Source organism: Papio anubis, chromosome 17 (assembly GCF_008728515.1).
Source record: "Papio anubis isolate 15944 chromosome 17, Panubis1.0, whole genome shotgun sequence".
Taxonomy (NCBI): domain Eukaryota; kingdom Metazoa; phylum Chordata; class Mammalia; order Primates; family Cercopithecidae; genus Papio; species Papio anubis.
The window spans coordinates 7,003,580-7,022,679 of NC_044992.1; the positions used below are offsets into that span (position 1 = coordinate 7,003,580).

The 19,100-nt window shown below is 49.0% G+C and overlaps 1 protein-coding gene across 1 annotated transcript in view; it reads left to right on the forward strand.

Annotated features, from left to right (window-relative positions):
- The window catches only part of POLR2A (RNA polymerase II subunit A), a 33,281-nt gene continuing 14,181 nt past the window's right edge, over positions 1-19,100 (forward strand). Inside the window, exons 1-13 of the mRNA XM_009189556.4 lie at positions 1-509; positions 13,569-13,701; positions 13,833-13,969; positions 14,057-14,230; positions 14,389-14,670; positions 14,997-15,158; positions 15,291-15,511; positions 15,729-15,861; positions 16,664-16,788; positions 16,916-17,126; positions 18,286-18,495; positions 18,587-18,755; positions 18,934-19,028. Of these exons, the coding sequence (XP_009187820.2) occupies positions 417-509; positions 13,569-13,701; positions 13,833-13,969; positions 14,057-14,230; positions 14,389-14,670; positions 14,997-15,158; positions 15,291-15,511; positions 15,729-15,861; positions 16,664-16,788; positions 16,916-17,126; positions 18,286-18,495; positions 18,587-18,755; positions 18,934-19,028 (2,145 nt within the window). The 5' untranslated portion in view covers positions 1-416. The remainder of the gene's footprint in view (positions 510-13,568; positions 13,702-13,832; positions 13,970-14,056; positions 14,231-14,388; positions 14,671-14,996; positions 15,159-15,290; positions 15,512-15,728; positions 15,862-16,663; positions 16,789-16,915; positions 17,127-18,285; positions 18,496-18,586; positions 18,756-18,933; positions 19,029-19,100) is intronic.

Below are 19,100 nucleotides of genomic sequence, written 5' to 3' on the forward strand. Positions count from 1 at the left end.
GTTCGGCGAGTTCGCTGCTCAGAAGCGCCGAGAGCGCGGCCGGGACGGTTGGAGAAGAAGGCGGCTCCCGGAAGGGGGAGAGACAAACTGCCGTAACCTCTGCCGTTCAGGAGCCCGGTTACTTATTTATTCGTTACCCTTTTTCTTCTTCCTCCCCCAAAAACCTTTTCCTTTTCCCCTTCTTTTTTTTTCCTTTTTGGGAGCTGAACAATTTCCGGTAAGGGAAAGAAGGGCTCCTTTCGCTCCTTATTTCCCCGCCTCCTTCCCTCCCCCACCTTCCCCTCCTCCGGCTTTTTCCTCCCAACTCGGGGAGGTCCTTCCCGGTGGCCGCCCTGACGAGGTCTGAGCACCTAGGCGGAGGCGGCGCAGGCTTTTTGTAGTGAGGTTTGCGCCTGCGCAGCGCGCCTGCCTCCGCCATGCACGGGGGTGGCCCCCCTTCGGGGGACAGCGCATGCCCGCTGCGCACCATCAAGAGAGTCCAGTTCGGAGTCTTGAGTCCGGATGAACTGGTAAGAGGCTCTGCCCTCCCCTTCCTCCCTCCTTCCCTGGCGGGCGGGGCCGGACGGGGGCTGCGGAAACTTGGCGCTTTCTCGCTGCCTTTGGGTGACGGGCCAGGAGCATGGCTCAGCAGCGCCAAGGCTGTGCAGGCGCCAGTCTCGGACCTCCCAGAGTTGTATTTTGCAAAGAGTTGAGCAAACTTAGCGCTTTGTCCGAGACGGGGCTGGCTGGAGGGTAAGAAGGAGAGAGAGAAGGGTGACTGATTTCCCACTCCAGAGTTACCGACGTTAAAGGCGATCAGACGAATCCTAGGGAGTGTTTACAAGTTTGGTTAAGAAGCCAAACCCCAGGTAGCTTCCTCGTCTTCTGTAATACAAATATTAATTGAGTGCCTGCTGTATTGTAGACAGAAGAGACTCTGGGGTTACAGAGGTGAACACGACAGACCAGGACCTTAAAGAGCACTGTCTGTGGGAAAGGGCAGGCGGTAAACACGAATACAATAAATGAACAAGATAATTCAGTTAATGGCAGTTGTCTCGAGTCGAGTGAAACGGGGTAATGCCACGGAGAGTCACTGAGCTGGGGCTACTTTATTTTTTTGTTTTTATCTTATTTTATTTTTTTGAGACTGGGTCTTGCTCTGTCGCCCAGGCTGGAGTGCAATGGCAGGATCTCGGCTCACTGCAACCTCCGCCTCCCGGGTTCAAGCGGTTCTCCTGCCTCAGCCTCCTGACTAGCTGGGATTACAGGCATGCGCCACCATGCCCCGTTAATTGTTGTATTTTTAGTAGAGGAGGGGTTTCGCCATGTTGGCCAGGCTGGTCTCGAACGCCTGCCCTCAGGTGATCCCCCCCCCCCTTTTTTTTTTGGTTTTTGGTTTTTTGTCTTTTTGAGACGGAGTTTCGCTCTTATTTCCCAGGCCAGAGTGCAGTGGCTGAACTCCTGACTTCAGGTGAACCACCCACCTCGGTCTCTCCAAGTGCTGGGATTACAGGCGTGAGCCACCGCGCCCAGCCGAGGTGGGGCTACTTTAGATGGGATGGTGTTAGGGTCTGGGAAGGCCTGTCTGAGAAGACTTTACCCGAATGATGAGAGGCAGCCAGTCATCGAAGCCGTAGTTTCTATGGCGAGAGCTTTTCCGGCAGAGGAAATGGCAAGTGCAAAAGGCCTGAGGGAGAAATGAACTTGGGCTTGTCCTAGAGGGTGAAAGGCGGCCGGTGTGGCTGAGGTTTAGTGGATGAGAGAAGAAGAGTGTTACAGAAATTGGCTGGAGAAGCATGGGATATTGTATATTATGTTAAGGAGTCAGGACTTAATTCTATTTTCAGTAGGTAGTCCTTGGACAGTTATAAACAAGAGAGTGACAGCAAACTCGCATTGGAAAAAATACTGCTGTAGTTGCTCTATGAAGAACTGATGCGGGAGGAGGAGAGACCAGAGAGAGGAGGGCAGTCCTAGGGGAGAGCTATTGGTGACTTGGACTTCTTCCCTTGTGGAGCTAAGTAGAGGGAGCCCACTGGCTGGAAAGAATGGAGTTAAGTGGCTGTTTGTGGATAGAGACCATTTTGCTGGAAGAAAATTCAGCTATGTGAGGAGTCAGAACGTCCTGACCTCACACCATACCACAGAATCAGTTCCAGATGAAGTTAAGACTTAAATCTAAAAAAACCCATAAAATACTAGAAAAAAATAGAAGGCTTTTGCAGGGCTCATACCAGAGACAGAAGTCCTTAATAGTAGTTAATTATAGGTAAGTTTTATGGAATGCCTAAAATGAGCTAAACGTTATATATAAGGAAGACCAAGGCACATTTCACTACGTAAAAATAAGAGCCACTTCTGTTTACAGAGGCACTGTGGCAAAGCTGAAAAACAGATCAGGAAACAATACTTGCAATTATACAGACAAGGTTAAATTTATCGATGTACAAGGAACACTTACAAATCAGTAAAGAAAGTACCTATCTACTAGAAAAATGGGTAAAGGAGATGAATAGGCAGTTCACAGAAGTAGTGCAAATGGCCAACAAAGAGTTGGCTTTCTAATTAAAAAGATCCAGATTAAAATAAAATTATTTCTCTTATCCAACTTTTTTTCCCTGCTGCAAAAATATTGGGAAATAGACATGCTTATACATTTTTGGTAGAAAGATAGATTGGTAAAACCTTTTTGGAGGATGGTCTGACAGTTTTTTTTTTGTTTTTTTTTGAGACGGAATCTCACTCTTGTCACCCAGGCTGGAGTGCAGTGGCACAATCTTGGCTCACTGCAACCTCCACCTCCCGGGTTCAAGAGAGCCTCCTGCCTCAGCCTCCCGATTAGCTGGGATTACAGGTGTGTGCCACAACATCTGTCTATTTTTTGTATTTTGTATTTTTGTATTTTGTATTTAGTATTTTTGTATTTAGTAGCTATCCGGGGTTTGGCTTCTTAACTAAACTTGTAAAGACTCCCTAGGATTCGTCTGATTGCCTTTAACATCGGTAACTCTGGAGTGGGAAATCATGTTACCCAGGCTGGTCTTGAACTCCTGACCTCAGGGGACCCGCCCACCTTGGCCTCCCAAAGTGCTGGGATTACAGGCATGAGCCGCCATGCCTGGCCTCTGGTCTGACAATTTTATCAACTTTTAATATGTGAATCATTTGATCAAGCATTACCACTTACAAAAATTCATCCTTAGGTTAAAAAAGCTTAATTCTCCCTTTCCCAGTTTTGCATGGTTTAGTAAATGTTTCTCCATCCATTTGCTCAGGCCAAAAACCTAAAAGCCATCTTTGATTCTCTTTCTCACAATCTCCACTTAGTCCATCTGCCAGAGTGTCAGTTCTACTTTTCAAAATATGCCTGGAATCCAGCCATTTATGACCATCACCACCACCGTGTCCCACCATATTCCACCTTACTGTCATCTTTCCTGTGGAGTGCTATAGTAGCCCTAGTTGGTCTTCCTACAGTTTCCAAGAACAGCTAGAGCAGGCTAGAGAGAGCTCTTCATCCCTTCCCTTCCCTGCATGGAATCCTCTCCAGAGGTTTCAGGACTCCTTATTCTGACCTATAAAGTGCTGTTTTATTTGGCTCTTGCTTGCCTCTCCATCTCATTACTAGTCTCTTCTTTGCTTTTCTTGAACCATGCTGACTGCTTGCTCCTCTAACACTGCAAGCTTATTCCCACCTCAAGGACTTTATTATTCACTATTCCTCCTGCTTGGAACAACATTGCTCAGACCGCTTCTCTGCATGCCTGTTCCTTTATATCTGTTCTCTGTTGAAATTGAATTTTTTTTTTTTTTTTTTTTTGACACAGGGTCTCCCTCTGTCCCCCAGGCTGCAGTGCAGTGGCTCGATCACAGCTCACTGCAGCCTCTTGGGCTCAATAGATGCTCCCAGGCCAGGTACAGTGGCTCACGTCTGTGATCCCAGCACTTTGGGAGGCCGAGGTGGGCAGATCACGAGGTCAGGAGTTTGAGACCAGCCTGGCCAAAATAGTGAAACTCTGTCTTTACTAAAAATACAAAAATTAGCTGGGTGTGTTGGCACACCCCTGTAATCCCAGCTACTCAGGAGGCTGAGGCAGGAGAATCGCTTTAACCTGGGAGGTGGAGGTTGCAGTGAGCCGAGGCTGTGCCATTGCACTCCAGCCTGGGCGACAGAGTGAGACTTGGTCTCAAAAAAAAAAAAAGATGCTCCCACCTCAGACCCCCAAGCCCCATCTCAGTAGCTGGGACTATAGGCTTGTACCCCCATGCCTGTCTAATTTTTAAATTTGTTGTAGAGATGGGTTCTCACTGTGTTACCCAGGCTGGTGAACTGGGCTCAAGCGATCCCCTTGCTTGGCCTCCCAAAGTGCTGGGATTCCAAGCATGAGCCACTGCGCCTGGCTGATGTCGTATCTTTAGGAGCGCTTCCCTGACCACTCTGTTTAAATAGCATCCCCTGCCCTGCCCTTGCTTTCTCTGATCATTCTCTGCTATATTTTCCTTCACAGCCTGTCACTCCAGAAAGGATTAGTTTTTCTGTCTTTTGCTTCCTTGCTAGAGAATGGATTTCATGAGGGACCTTGTTTGTGTTATTCGTGTTCCCTCAGTATCTCAAGTAGTGCCTGGCACATGATAGACATGTAATAAAAATGAGTTGAATAAACAAGTGAATGAAATAATGGGACAAATATGCATAGATAATGTAGAAGAACTTTTATTGCAACATTGTTTGAAAGTGACAATTATAAATCAGTATTTACTGATAGGAATGTTGGTGAATAACTTAGGGTGTATTATTACCATGTAAGAGAAGAACTTCCCAATAGGGTCCCACACGGTGCTGTTGCCCTGAGACACACATTCACAGTGGGTACAGTGAGGTATTTTAAGTTTCCAAGAGAAGCACAGGTACATTTGTCAGATACCCTGGAACTCCTAGTTCCTGGTAGTTCCATTTCAACATTAGATGGTGCCAAATCCCTTTCTATGATGTCATATTTTTGTGAAGCTGGGTTTTTAGCAGTTGCTAAGTACAGGCAAAAATCAGTTTGTAGAAGAAATAAAGGTGGTGCTGTTTAGTCTGATTTCCAAGGTTTGAGAGGTACACTGCCTAACGGTCGCCATAAGTGAGTGAGATGGTTATTTGGGAAAGAAAGAAGAATGTTATTTTGTTTTAATATATTAAAATAGTATTTTCAACTTATGTGTATTTTTTCAAATGGCTAGTTAAGTTTCTTTTGTTTGTTTGTTTGTTTGTTTTTGAGATGGAGTCTGGCTCTGTCTCCCAGGCTGGAGTGCAGTGGCGTGATCTCGGATCACTGCAAGCTCCGCCTCCTGGTTTCATGCCGTTCTCCTGCTTCAGCCTCCTGAGTAGTTGGGACTACAGGCGCCTGTCACCACGCCTGGCTAATTTTTTGTGGCTAATTAAGTTTCTAGGACATAAATGCTTAAGTTGTTTGCGCCTAGGTGCTTAATAAGTCACTGTCTTTTCTTTGAGACGGAGTCTTTCTCTGTTGCCTAGGCTGGAGTGCAGAGGTGAGATCTCAGCTCACTATAACCTCTCCCTCCTGGGTTCAAGCTATTCTCCTGCCTCAGCCTCTCAAGCAGCTGGGATCACAGGCACTCGCCACCACACCCGGCAATTTTTGTATTTTTGGTAGAGATAGGATTTCGCCACATTGACCAGACCAGTCTCAAACTTCTGACCTCAAGTGATCTGCCCACCTCGGCCTCCCAAAGTGCTGGGATTACAGGTGTGAGCTAGCGCGCTCGGCCGTGGCTCTCGTTTGACCTAGTGAGTGCTGTGAGAGTTACTGAAATGGAAGGGCACTGTGGGCTGATAATGTTAGGGAATCTGTGGATAAATGAAAAAGTTACTCAAGAGTGTGCAGAGTCAAGGCCTTATGTTAAAATGGGAACATATTTACATTTTTTTTAAAGCATGGAAAAAAAATGGGTGCTGTGACTCATGCCTATAATCCTAGCACTTTGGGAGCCTGAGGCAGGAGGATCACTTGAGGCCTGGAGTTCAAGACCAGCCTAGACAACAGAGCAAGACCCTGTCTCAATTAAAAAATAATAATAACAAATGAACTGAGCACAGTGGCTCACACCTGTAATCTTCGGGAGGCCAAGGTGGGCAGATCCCTGAAGGTCAGGAGTTCAAGACCATCCTGTCCAGCATAGTGAAACCCCATCTCTACTAAAAATAACAAAAATTTGCTGGGTGTAATGGCGGGCACCTGTAATCCCAGCTACTTGGGAGGCTGAAGCATATGAACCACTTAAACCTGGTAGGCAGAGGTTGTACTGACCCGAGATTGAATAATAACAAAAGTATGAGACACTGTTGACAAAGGTCTACCAGAGTCATTTCTGGGGTGTAGGATTGTTGGGCTTTGGTAGTGCTCTGTATGTCTGTGGTTCATATGATGTCTGTATTTTGAGGGACCAACAGATGGTTCAGTTTTGGGTAGAAGGATGGGTGAGGGTGAGTGAGGGGCCTCCTGTTGTGAAATAGGTGGTATTTTAGGCTAAAATGTTTTACAGAAGTCTTGGGGGTCAGAGTATGTGGAGGTACAGAGGGCTCTGAATTGGCTTTGAGATAGAGCTGTTGTCCTTGCTATTAGAAGATGGATTTAGATGTTGCTAGGTGAGGGTAAGATTGCAAGGAGGTACTAGAGCTTTGTACAGCATGTGCACAAAATTTTGGGAAAAGATGGTGCTGGATTTCATTCGCAGTAGTTGACCCCTATTTATTAAAAACAACTGTCTGGCCAGGCGTGGTGGCTCACGCCTGTAATCCCAGCACTTTGGGAGGCTGAGGCGGGCGGATCACAAGGTCAGGAGATAGAGACCATTCTGGCTAATACGGGGAAACCCTGGCTCTACTAAAAATACAAAAAATTAGCCAGGTGCTGTGGTGAGTGCCTGTAGCCCCAGCTACTCAGGAGGCTGATGCAGGAGAAAGTCGTGAACCCAGGAGGCGGAGCTTGCAGTGAGCCAAGATCGCATCACTGCACTCCAGCCTGGGTAACAGAGCCAGTCTCCATCTCAAAAAAATAAATAAATAAAATAAATAAAAATAGCTGTCTACCATGGAATGCATAACTTATTTATATCCTGACTTATTTAAATAAGGATTTAAAGCAGTATTCTTTTTCCCTTTTTTTTTTTTTTTTGATATGGAGTGTAGCTCTATTGCCCAGGCTGGAGTACAGTGGCACCGTCTCTGCACACTGCAACCTCTGCCTCTCAGACTCAAACGATTCTTCTGCCTCAGCCTCCCGAATAGCAGGGACTACAGGAGTGTGCCACCACACCCAGCTAATTTTTTTTTTTTTTTTTTTGTATTTTTAGTAGAAACGAAATTTTACCGTGTTGTCCAGACTGGTCTTGAACTCCTGACCTCGTGATCCGCCTGCCTTGGCCTCCCAAAGTGCTGGGATTACAGGCATGAGCCACTGGACCCGGCCTGATTTTTGTATTTTTATTAGAGACAGGGTTTTACCATGTTGGCCAGGCTGGTCTCAAACTCCTGACCTCCGGTGATCTGCCTGTGTTGGCCTCCCACAGTGCTGGGATTATAGGCTTGAGCCACTGCGCCTGGCCAGTAATGTATTCTTTTAGGTAGAGTGTGGGCTACATTGATGAGTCAGAAGATGATCCCTGTGTTCAAATTATTTCTTGTGAGGAATTTCCTATGTATGCAGCAAATAGTTGCTGAGCCCTCACCGTATGTTGGTTACTGTGCTAGGTGCTGAGGATATGAAAAGAAAACATGACCCTTGCCCTCAAGGATTACAGTCCAATGGGAGAGACAGATGTGTCACCAAGTAATTAAAATTGGGCTGAGAACCTTGCTGGGGTGTGCATAAGGCTAGGAAGAATTAGAGAAGACTCATAAGGAGGTACCTCTGAACTGGGTCTTAAAGAATAAATGGAAGTTTACTCCCAAGGGGCCATGTGAAGCAAAAGGAATTTTGAGAAATCTATTGTATTTAGAACATAAATGTGGGAGGTGGGTAGGAGAATGTGGTACCAAGTAAAGCTGTAAAAGAGACTTGAAGCCAAGTTATAATAAGGACCTTGTTAGCTTTGCTAAAGGCAGAGGAAAGAGAATGAGTATTTACTGAGATTCAATGACAGCCCTTTTGTTCTGTGACCTCAGGGGCAGAACCCAAAGAGAACCCAGCCTGACTGGCCACCCCCTCAAGTGTTTAACCTTTATCCTGTAGGCAGTGAGAACCAGTGTTGGCCGAAGGGTTTGGGGCTAAAGCAATTATAATTTAAAATATAATTTAAATTATATAAATATATAATTTTTTTTTTTTTGAGACGGAGTCTCGCTCTGTCATCCAGGCTGGAGTGCAGTGGCCGGATCTCAGCTCACTGCAAGCTGCGCCTCCCGGGTTCACGCCATTCTCCGGCCTCAGCCTCCCAAGTAGCTGGGACTACAGGTGCCCGCCACCTCGCCCGGCTAGTTTTTTTTTTTTTGTATTTAATAGAGACGGGGTTTCACCGTGTTTGCCAGGGTGGTCTCGATCTCCTGACCTCGTGATCCGCCCGTCTCGGCCTCCCAAAGTGCTGGGATTACAGGCTTGAGCCACCGCGCCCGGCCTAAATTATATAAATATATAATTTAAAATGACAGTTTGAGACTTGGTGCAGTGGCTCACACCTGTAATCCCAGCACTTTGGGAGGCTAAGGTGAGTGGATCACTTGAGGCCAGGAGTTTGAGACTATCCTGGCCAACATGGTGAAACCCTATCTCTACTAAAAATACAAAAATTAGCCAGGCGTGGTGGTGGGCACCTGTAATCCCAGCTACTTGGGAGGCTGAGGCACAAGAATCACTTAACCTGAGAGTCAGAAGTTTCAATGAGCCAAGATTGCGCCACTGCACTCCAGCCGGGGTGACAGAGCAAGACCCTCTCTCAAAAATAAATAAATAAATAAATAAGTAAATAAATGAGAGTTCATGAACTTGGTGGTGGAAGGATAGCTCTTCTCATTAACCAGGATATGCGTGTCTACTGTCACCCTCTGACCCAGTCTCAGAAAGCCTGGAAGCAGAATTAGTTATTAGAAGGGTGGTTGGCTTGGTCGGCCTAGACTTTGAGCAGACAGAGGTTGAAAATGTTGAGCGGGATCTCTCCTAGGCCCCTCTGCAGTGTCTGTTCTGGAGGCCAGATTTGTACTGCTTTTTTTTTTTTTTTTTTCTTTTGGTCTCTCATTCAAGGTGAGCAATCCCCTTCATGTTTCTCACCAGACACAAAGCAGCTGATGAGGTTCCAGCTTTGCAAATGTAGTCATACTCGAGGACTGTCTCCCTGAGATTTCGTCAGGTCATGTTGATGAGAGTTTTGAACCTGTCTGAGGCTGAGAGGTGTTCAGAACTTCTAGGCCGGGCGCGGTGGCTCACGCCTGTAATCCCTGCACTTTGGGAGGCCGAGGCGGGCGGATCACGAGGTCAGGAGATCGAGACCATCCTGGCTAACACGGTGAAACCCCGTCTCTACTAAAACACAAAAAATTAGCCGGGCGCGGTGGCGGGCGCCTGTAGTCCCAGCTACTTGGGAGGCTGAGGCAGGAGAATGGTGCGGACCCGGGAGGCGGAGCTTGCAGTGAGCCGAGATCGCGCCACTGCACTCCAGCCTGGGCGACAGAGTGAAGACTCCGCCTCAAAAAAAAAAAAAAAAAGAACTTCTTCAGCTTTGCATCTGTAGAGCATTTTGGTTTCTACCCAGCAGTGGCCAATCAGATCTATTATGAGGGGATTACTGGTTTGACTGTCAGAAGGTAACCTCTCTTTTTCCAGGATTTTTGAGGGTACCTCCCTGCAGTGGAGAGTTGTAAGCAGCAGGTCAATTTAACAGACATTTATCAGGAGCCTACCACGTTTCAGGCAGGCACATGGGATTCAGGATGGTTGAGGGATTCTGCCTGCCAGAGAGGTGCTTATAGTTATAGGAAAGACAGACACCTATAGGTCATTTTATTGCATTGTTGTATGTGCAGTGACAGAGGGGCTGTGGAAGCACAGAGGAGGGGTGCTTGTCCATTTTGCAGAGGCTGTGAAAAGGCTTCCTGGAGGAAGCAGTGCCTGAGCCAAGTCTTGAAATAGGAGTTCTGCAGTGGGAAAAGCATTCCAAGCAGAGGCGCTAGCATATGAAAACCCCAGAGGAGGCCAGGCGTGGTGGCTCACACCTGTAATCCCAGCACTTTGGGAGGCCGAGGCGGGCGGATCATGAGGTCAGGAGATCAAGACCATCCTGGCTAACACGGTGAAACCCTGTCTCTACTAAAAAATACAAAAAATTAGCTGGGCATGGTGGCGGGCACCTGTAGTCCCAGTTACTTAGGAGGCTGAGGCAGGAGAATGGCGTGAACCCAGGAGGCGGAGCTTGCAGTGAGCCGAGATCGCACTACTGCTCTCTAGCCTGGGCGACAGAGCAAGACTCTGTCAAAAAAAAAAAAAAAAAAAAACCCAGAGGAGTGCAGCACGGGTTGTGCTGGGTGATAGGGAACTCCAAGGGATTGGTACTGAGGAGTGAACAGGAAGGTGTGGAGCACCAGGGAAATGAAGGTTGAGAACATCATAAAATCCTTTGGTAAGCTGTCCTGCTGAGTTTGGATGTCAGTCTGAGGACAAAAGGGTATGCATGATTACATTTTTATTTTATTTTATTACTTATTTTTATTTTATTTATTTTTGGCACACATTTTCATTTTAGAATGAGCACCCCAGTTGTCGTGTAGAAGGACTAGAGAGAGACAGGCTGGTGACCTATACGAACGCTCTGTTGTAGACTACAAAGGAAGGGCCTGAACTAGGGCAGTGGTGGTGGGGATGGAGAAGAGAGGCAAGATTCAAGAAACACTTAGGAGGGGCCGGGCGCGGTGGCTCAAGCCTGTAATCCCAGCACTTTGGGAGGCCGAGATGGGCGGATCACGAGGTCAGGAGATCGAGACCATGCTGGCTAACACGGTGAAACCCCGTCTCTACTAAAAAATACAAAAAAAAAAATTAGCCGGGCGAGTGGCGGGCGCCTGTGGTCCCAGCTACTCGGGAGGCTGAGGCGGGAGAATGGCGTGAACCCGGGAGGCGGAGCTTGCAGTGAGCTGAGATCCGGCCACTGTACTCCAGCCTGGGCGACAGAGCGAGACTCCGTCTCCAAAAAAAAAAAAAAGAAACACTTAGGAGGCCAGGCATGGTGGCATATGCATGTAATCCCAGCTAAGATCCCGCCACTGTACTCCAGCCTGGGTGACAGAGCGAGATTTCTCAAAAAAATAAATAAATAAATAAAGGAGGTAAAAGTGACCAGTACCTGGTGAATGATTGAATAATAATAATAATGTCCATTCAAAAAGCACCAATTACATCCTGGACTTAAGCTAGCTAATTAAGTCCTTAATGGTTACATAGTTAATAAGTAGTAGAGTCAGAATTCCAAATCAAGGGTCCCTGAGAGCTAAGTCCATGTTCTTTGAACTGTTTTATGCTTGAAGGTAAGGAAAAGTAAGCATAGGTTTCTGAATCTGGGGTGGAGACTAAAAGAGAGGCTTTTGTGGAAAAGGGAGTTTGCTTTTAGACATGTTTAATTTGATTTTTTGGTGGAATGTTTGCAGGGAGTTCAGTAGGTAAATATGTGAACCCAAAGTCCAGAAGAAAAGTGAGGCCTGGCTGGAGTTAGAGAGTTGAGAATGAGTATCCAAGCATACGTTGGAGATACTGTGAGTTTGGTTCCAGCCCGCCGCAATGAAGCAAGTCACATGAAGTTTTTTGGTTGCCCCGTGCATATAAGTTATGTTTATACTATGCTGTAGTTTACTAAGTGTAAGTGTGCGATAGCATTACACCTTTTTTTGTTTGTTTGTTTGAGACAGAGTTTTGCTCTGTCACCCAGGCTGGAGTGCAGTGGCATGATCTCGGCTCACTGTAACCTCCGCCTCCCAGGTTCAAGCGATTCTCCTGCCTCAGCCTCCCGAGTAGCTGGGATTACAGGTGCCCACCACCACGCCCGGCTAATTTTTTTGTATTTTTAGTAGAGATGGGGTTTCACCATGTTGGCCAGGCTGGTCTTGAACTCCTGACCTCAGGTGATCCACCCGTCTCAGCCTCCCAGAGGGCTGGGATTGTGGGTGTGAGCTGCCACACGCAGCGTATCTGCTTCTGAGTTCTTCTGTTTCCTCTACTGAAATGTCCCCATCAAGTCCTGGCTCTACCTTTCTTGGGATTCCAGCTATTCACTTTTGCTTCAAATTATTTCCACCAACCTGTCTTCCTAGCACCTGTTTCTCCAGTCTTTTTTTTTTTTTTTTTTTTTTTTGAGACGGAGTCTCGCTCTGTCGCCCGGCCTGGAGTGCAGTGGCGCGATCTCGGCTCACTGCAAGCTCCGCCTCCCGGGTTCCCGCCATTCTCCTGCCTCAGCCTCCCGAGTAGCTGGGACTACAGGCGCCGGCCACCTCACCCGGCTAGTTTTTTCGTATTTTTTAGTAGAGACGGGGTTTCACCGTGTTAGCCAGGATGGTCTCGATCTCCTGACCTCGTGGTCCGCCCGTCTCGGCCTCCCAAAGTGCTGGGATTACAGGCTTGAGCCACCGCGCCCGGCCGTTTCTCCAGTCTTTTAATAAAATCTCCGGCCAGGCATGGTGGCTCACACCCGTAATCCTAGCACTTTGGGAGGCGGAAGCAGGCGGATCACAAAGTCAAAAGACCATCCTGGCCAACCTGGTGAAACCCTATCTCTGCTAAAAATACAAAAATTGGCTGGATGTGGTGGCGCTCACCTGTAGTCCCAGCTACTTGGGAGGCTGAGGCAGGAGAGTTGCTTGAACCCCGGAGTCGGAGGTTGCTGTGAGCAGAGATTGAGCCACTGCACTCCAGCCTGGCGACAGAGCGAGACTCCATCTCAAAACAAAACAAAACAAGAAATAAAATCTCCATCTGGACACGAAAAGGTTCAAGCAGGTCAGGCCTTGAGAAGGAGGGCACGACGAAGATGAGGGTAAAGAGACAGGACTGCATCTCTGAGTGCCTCATTTCTTACCAGGGGCTTGAGTTGGTGGGGCATGTGTTGGTGCAGAACACCTGGGCTGTCATGGTAAGGATACAGGTACAGAGAGGCTCCTGCCAGGATCTCAGATTCATGAGCTTGATTTCTGCTTGGGACGAACAAATAAAGCATTGTTTTGTTTTTTTTTGTTTTTCCTGAAACAACTTTTATTTCTTTTTGTGGCTAAATCCTGTGAATGTCAGAGACCTAGAATTCAACCCAGATTGAAGTCTGGGGTTCATGTCCTAGTGGCAGGTGATTTGTATGGAACCCTGGGTCGACCATTATCCAGTGTGAGTGCTTTTCCTGCCTCAGTGACTGGAATAAGCCTCTGACTTGGAATATTCAACTTTGGCCTTTTCAGAAGTGTATACACACCAATCCCCCATTCCCCTCACTCCAGGCTGAACTTAGTTCTTCTGTAAGTAGTTCAGGGTTTTCCCAGACCTTAGTCCAGAGCTCCCCAGCCACAAAGGCTAGAAACTAGGAACGCTCTTCAGTTGTTGGCCTTTCTTTGTTTGCAGAAGCGAATGTCTGTGACGGAGGGTGGCATCAAATACCCAGAGACGACTGAGGGAGGCCGCCCCAAGCTTGGGGGGCTGATGGACCCGAGGCAGGGGGTGATTGAGCGGACTGGCCGCTGCCAGACATGCGCAGGTCAGTGCTGGGGACTAGGTGGGATCCCAAAGGGAGGTGGGTTGGGTCCTCAAAGAAAACTAGGGTCAACACCTGGAGGCCTCTGAGATGAGTGGGAGCTGGGAAGAAAGCACTGGGTGTATGTCCCACAGGAAACATGACAGAGTGTCCTGGCCACTTTGGCCACATTGAACTGGCCAAGCCTGTGTTTCACGTGGGCTTCCTGGTGAAGACAATGAAGGTTTTGCGCTGTGTCTGCTTCTTCTGCTCCAAACTGCTTGTGGACTCTGTGAGTGGGGAACAGGCTCTGGTCTGGGTGGGGGGGGTGCTTGGTAGGGGGACAGCTTCAACTGACCCTGCTCTGCCCTGTCCCCAGAACAACCCAAAGATCAAGGACATCCTGTCTAAGTCCAAGGGACAGCCCAAGAAGCGGCTCACGCATGTCTACGACCTTTGCAAGGGCAAAAACATCTGCGAGGGTGGGGAGGAGATGGATAACAAGTTTGGTGTGGAACAACCTGAGGGTGACGAGGATCTGACCAAAGAAAAGGTGACTGGGACTGGCAGAGACTTTTGGGAAGGAGGGGTCAGAGGCCTGGAGGGAGGAAACTGGAAGGGAAGGACGCGGCGGAACAGGAGGGGTTGACCTGGTGTGGAGGGAAATGACCCAAGCTCTGGACTCTGATGGTCCCTGTCTTTCCTTGGAAGGGCCATGGTGGCTGTGGGCGGTACCAGCCCAGGATCCGGCGTTCCGGCCTAGAGCTGTATGCGGAATGGAAGCACGTTAATGAGGACTCTCAGGAGAAGAAGATCCTGCTGAGTCCAGAGCGAGTGCATGAGATCTTCAAACGCATCTCAGATGAGGAGTGTTTTGTGCTGGGCATGGAGCCCCGCTATGCACGACCAGAGTGGATGATTGTCACAGTGCTGCCTGTGCCCCCACTCTCCGTGCGACCTGCTGTTGTGATGCAGGGCTCTGCTCGTAACCAGGTCAGTGGCTCCAGGGCTCTGCCTGTTAGCTGGAGGGTGAGGTGTCTAAAGGGAGGAAGCGCTGTAGGTGAGGCTGGGGTGTGCCTGGGGGATGGATGGATGGACCTGGGTTTGAAAATCCCCTGCCACTTACTAGCTCTATGGCCTTTAATGAGTCCCTTCACGTGGTTAAAGGCCACAAAGGTGTTTCTGAGTCTATAAATGATAGTGGGCAGTCCTGCCTCCCGGGGCGTGTGAGGATGAGAGCTGTGCTGTGTGCCTGGCACGTGCCTGCCAAGCGCTGGCAGTGGTGGCTGGACCATGATGATTCTGACTTCCTGCCTCAGGATGACCTGACTCACAAACTGGCTGACATTGTGAAGATCAACAATCAGCTGCGGCGCAATGAGCAGAACGGCGCAGCGGCCCATGTCATCGCAGAGGATGTGAAGCTCCTCCAGTTCCATGTGGCCACCATGGTGGACAATGAGCTGCCTGGCTTGCCCCGTGTGAGTCAGCATGCTCCCCACCCCTCTGTGGATTGGAGCCAGGGTGGGGGCTAGCATGAGGCCTCAGAGCTCTGGAAGAGGGCCCAGTGCTGACTTTCTGGGTTGCCCCCACCCTGTGTTTTTTCCTCACAGGCCATGCAGAAGTCTGGGCGTCCCCTCAAGTCCTTGAAACAGCGGTTGAAGGGCAAGGAAGGCCGGGTGCGAGGGAACCTGATGGGCAAACGAGTGGACTTCTCGGCCCGCACTGTCATCACCCCCGACCCCAACCTCTCCATTGACCAGGTCGGCGTGCCCCGCTCCATTGCCGCCAATATGACCTTTGCGGAGATTGTCACCCCTTTCAACATTGACAGGTGTGTCTCCGTTGGAAAGCCCTTCCCAGAATGGCTAGGGAAGACATGGCCTCAGTGGCAAGGCTTCGAGAGTCTGCTCATCCTACCTCGGGTGTGGGCTTGGAGCGAGGAGGAGTTGAAGTTCTGAAGTTTAACTTCCACTCAGGGCTCTGGGGTGAGGGTGGCTGCAGGGGCTTTTTAGGAAGCATTGAGTTCATTGCACCTCTTTCCTTCCTAGACTTCAAGAACTAGTGCGCAGGGGGAACAGCCAGTACCCAGGGGCCAAGTACATCATCCGAGACAATGGCGATCGCATTGACTTGCGTTTCCACCCCAAGCCCAGTGACCTTCACCTGCAGACCGGCTATAAGGCACGTAGCAGGCTAGGGCCTCTCTCAGCCACCTGAACAGAAAATTTTCTGAAATGGGGCAGGCTGGGATAGGCCATCTGAGTCTGTCTTGTTCATTGGGATCCAGACTTGACTGTCTTGTTAAAGGCTACTGCTGCCTAGGTGTACAGGGAGCTGCTGGCCTCTGGCATTCAGGGTGGGGGTGGCATAAACCCAGGGGCAGCATGCACATGGCAAGGAAGAGGGATCTGTGGAGCAGCAGTGCAGAAGGCTTTATGTTCGAAATGTCTCTTTTTTTTCCCCGACTGAGTTCCTTGAGATTGATGGATGCTGTGTATCATTCATCCCTGATAACCTGGTGTTTGGCCCAGGGCCTTGTCCAGTGGAGTGTTTTTAAGTGTTTCAAGTGAATTAGCACCGTGGTATCATCTCTCAGTTTGCAAAGGACTTTATTTATTTAAGAAGAAGACAGTATTGCTCTTTCACCTAGGTTGGAGTGCAGAGTGCAGTGCTATGATCTTGGCTCACTGCAACCTCCACCTCCCAGGCTCAAGCGATTCTCCTGCCCCAGCCTCCCGAGTAACTGGGATTACAGGCACATGCCACCACGCCCAGCTAATTTTTGTATTTTTAGTGGAGACGGGGTTTCACTGTGTTGACCAGGCTGGTCTCAAACAAGTCACGTGCCCGCCTCAGCTTCCCAGAGTGCTTGGATTATAGGCGTGAGCCACCGCGCCCGACCTGCAAAGGATTTTAGGTCCATTGTCCTTTCATTCTTAGATACCTCCTTCACTGAGACCTTTTCCTTACCTCACCTCCCTAGGTGGAACGGCACATGTGTGATGGGGACATTGTTATCTTCAACCGGCAGCCAACTCTGCACAAAATGTCCATGATGGGGCATCGGGTCCGCATCCTCCCCTGGTCTACCTTTCGCTTGAATCTGAGGTCAGTCCCTGGCTGAGGGAAGCAGGTTGGAACTGGGGGGAGGCCAGTGGCGGGTGCCAGGCCGGGTGGCTCCTCGAGGTTTTGCTGCAGACATCTTCCCAACCCTGACTTTTCTCTTTCACTGTAGTGTGACAACTCCATACAATGCAGACTTTGATGGGGATGAGATGAACTTGCACCTGCCGCAGTCTCTGGAGACGCGGGCAGAGATCCAGGAGCTGGCCATGGTTCCTCGCATGATTGTCACCCCCCAGAGCAACCGGCCTGTCATGGGGATCGTGCAGGACACACTCACAGCAGTGCGCAAATTCACCAAGAGAGACGTCTTCCTGGAGCGGGTGTGTGTCCAAATGGAAACCTGGCTCACGTGGGCGGTGGGGCTCCTGGATGCAAGGTGGAGGCTGGGAGGAAGAGCTGTGTGTTTTTTCCTGACTTACCCAGCAGTGGTCTGTGAGATTGCCTTTTCTGGTGGGCGAACAAAAAGGGGGTTAGGAAAACTCAGAGGCCAGAAAGGTGTAAGGCATTAATTCCCCATTTAATTCCTTAAAATTAATTTCTTTCTTTTTTTTTTTTTTTGAGACAGTCTTGCTCTGTTGCCCAGGCTGTAGTGCAGTGGCGCGTTCTCAGCTCACTGCAGGCTCCATCTCCTGGGTTCCTGCCATTCTCCTGCCTCAGCCTCCTGAGTAGCTGAGACTACAGGTGCTTGCCACCACGCCCGGCTAATTTTCTGTATTTTTTAGTGGAGACGGTGTTTCACGGTGTTAGCCAGGATGGTCTTGGTCTCCTGACCTCGTGATCTGCCTGCCTCGGCCTCCCAAAGTGCTGGGATTATGGGCGTGAGCCACTGCGCCCGGCTAATTCCTTAAAATTTCATGTAATACCTGGTATTGTCTGTAAAGGAAAGGTAAACAGAAAAATAAGTAGGACCTTGTTAAAATTTTATTTTTGTATTTTAACCTTCACTTATTTTCTAATTATTAAAATAAATTTATGCTTATTAAAGAACAAAAACAAAAATTTCACTATTACAATGAATTTTTAACTAAAAGTTTTTGCGACTGGGCATAGTGACTCACACTTGTAATTCTAGCACTTTGGGAGGCCAAGGCAGGCACATCATTTGAGGCCAGAGGTTGGAGACAGCCCTGACCAACATGGAGAAACCCCATCTCTACCAACAATACAAAAATTAGCCAGACATGGTGGCAGGTGCCTGTAACCCCAGCTACTCGAGAGGCTGTGGCAGGAGAATTGCGTGACCCCAGGAGGCGGAGGTTGCAGTGAGCCCTGATTGCACCGTTGCCCTCCAGCCTGGGTAACAGCGCAACACCGTCTCAAAAAAAAATAAAAGTTTGGAAAAAACTTCTCCTGTCATCTTTGCCTCCAAAATCTGGCTTTCTCCCTTGGGCAGGGAAACCTCCCCAACATTTCTCTCTCATCCCTGAGATGTGGGGCCTGCAGTCTGACTTCCTGTCTGCGTTACTCTTTGTCTCACAGGGTGAAGTGATGAACCTCCTGATGTTCCTGTCAACGTGGGACGGGAAGGTGCCACAGCCGGCCATCCTGAAGCCCCGGCCCCTGTGGACAGGCAAGCAGATCTTCTCCCTCATTATACCTGGTCACATCAATTGTATCCGTACCCACAGCACCCACCCTGATGATGAAGACAGTGGCCCTTACAAGCACATCTCTCCTGGGGACACTAAGGTAGGGCCTGGCTTGTGGTTATGTGAGGACAGAATCTGGACATAGGAGCCAGCACCAGAGCGGGGGACGTGAGTGGGTGCTTTGTCCTTAGGTGGTGGTGGAGAACGGGGAGCTGATCATGGGCATCCTGTGTAAGAAGTCTCTGGGCACGTCAGCTGGTTCCCTGGTCCACATATCCTACCTAGAGATGGGCCATGACATCACTCGCCTCTTCTACTCCAACATTCAGACCGTCATTAACAACTGGCTCCTCATCGAGGGTGAGCATGGAGGCGTGGTACCAGGACCTTTCTGTGAATTCTCTAACTTCTTACTGTCCTTCCATCCCTTTCTTTCCTCCTTGGATTTGGTGCCCCCTGCTTCTACTGTTGGCTATAATTCCATTCCGTGTTTCTTAGAGGTCCAAAGGGGTTTGCTGATGCCTTTCCCTGTCTCTAGGTCATACCATTGGCATTGGGGACTCCATTGCTGATTCTAAGACTTACCAGGACATTCAGAACACTATTAAGAAGGCCAAGCAGGATGTAATAGAGGTGAGAGGGAAGGCCACCAGAGATGGAATAAGGGGTTTCCAGGGACTTTGAAGTTAGCATCATCAAGAGCAA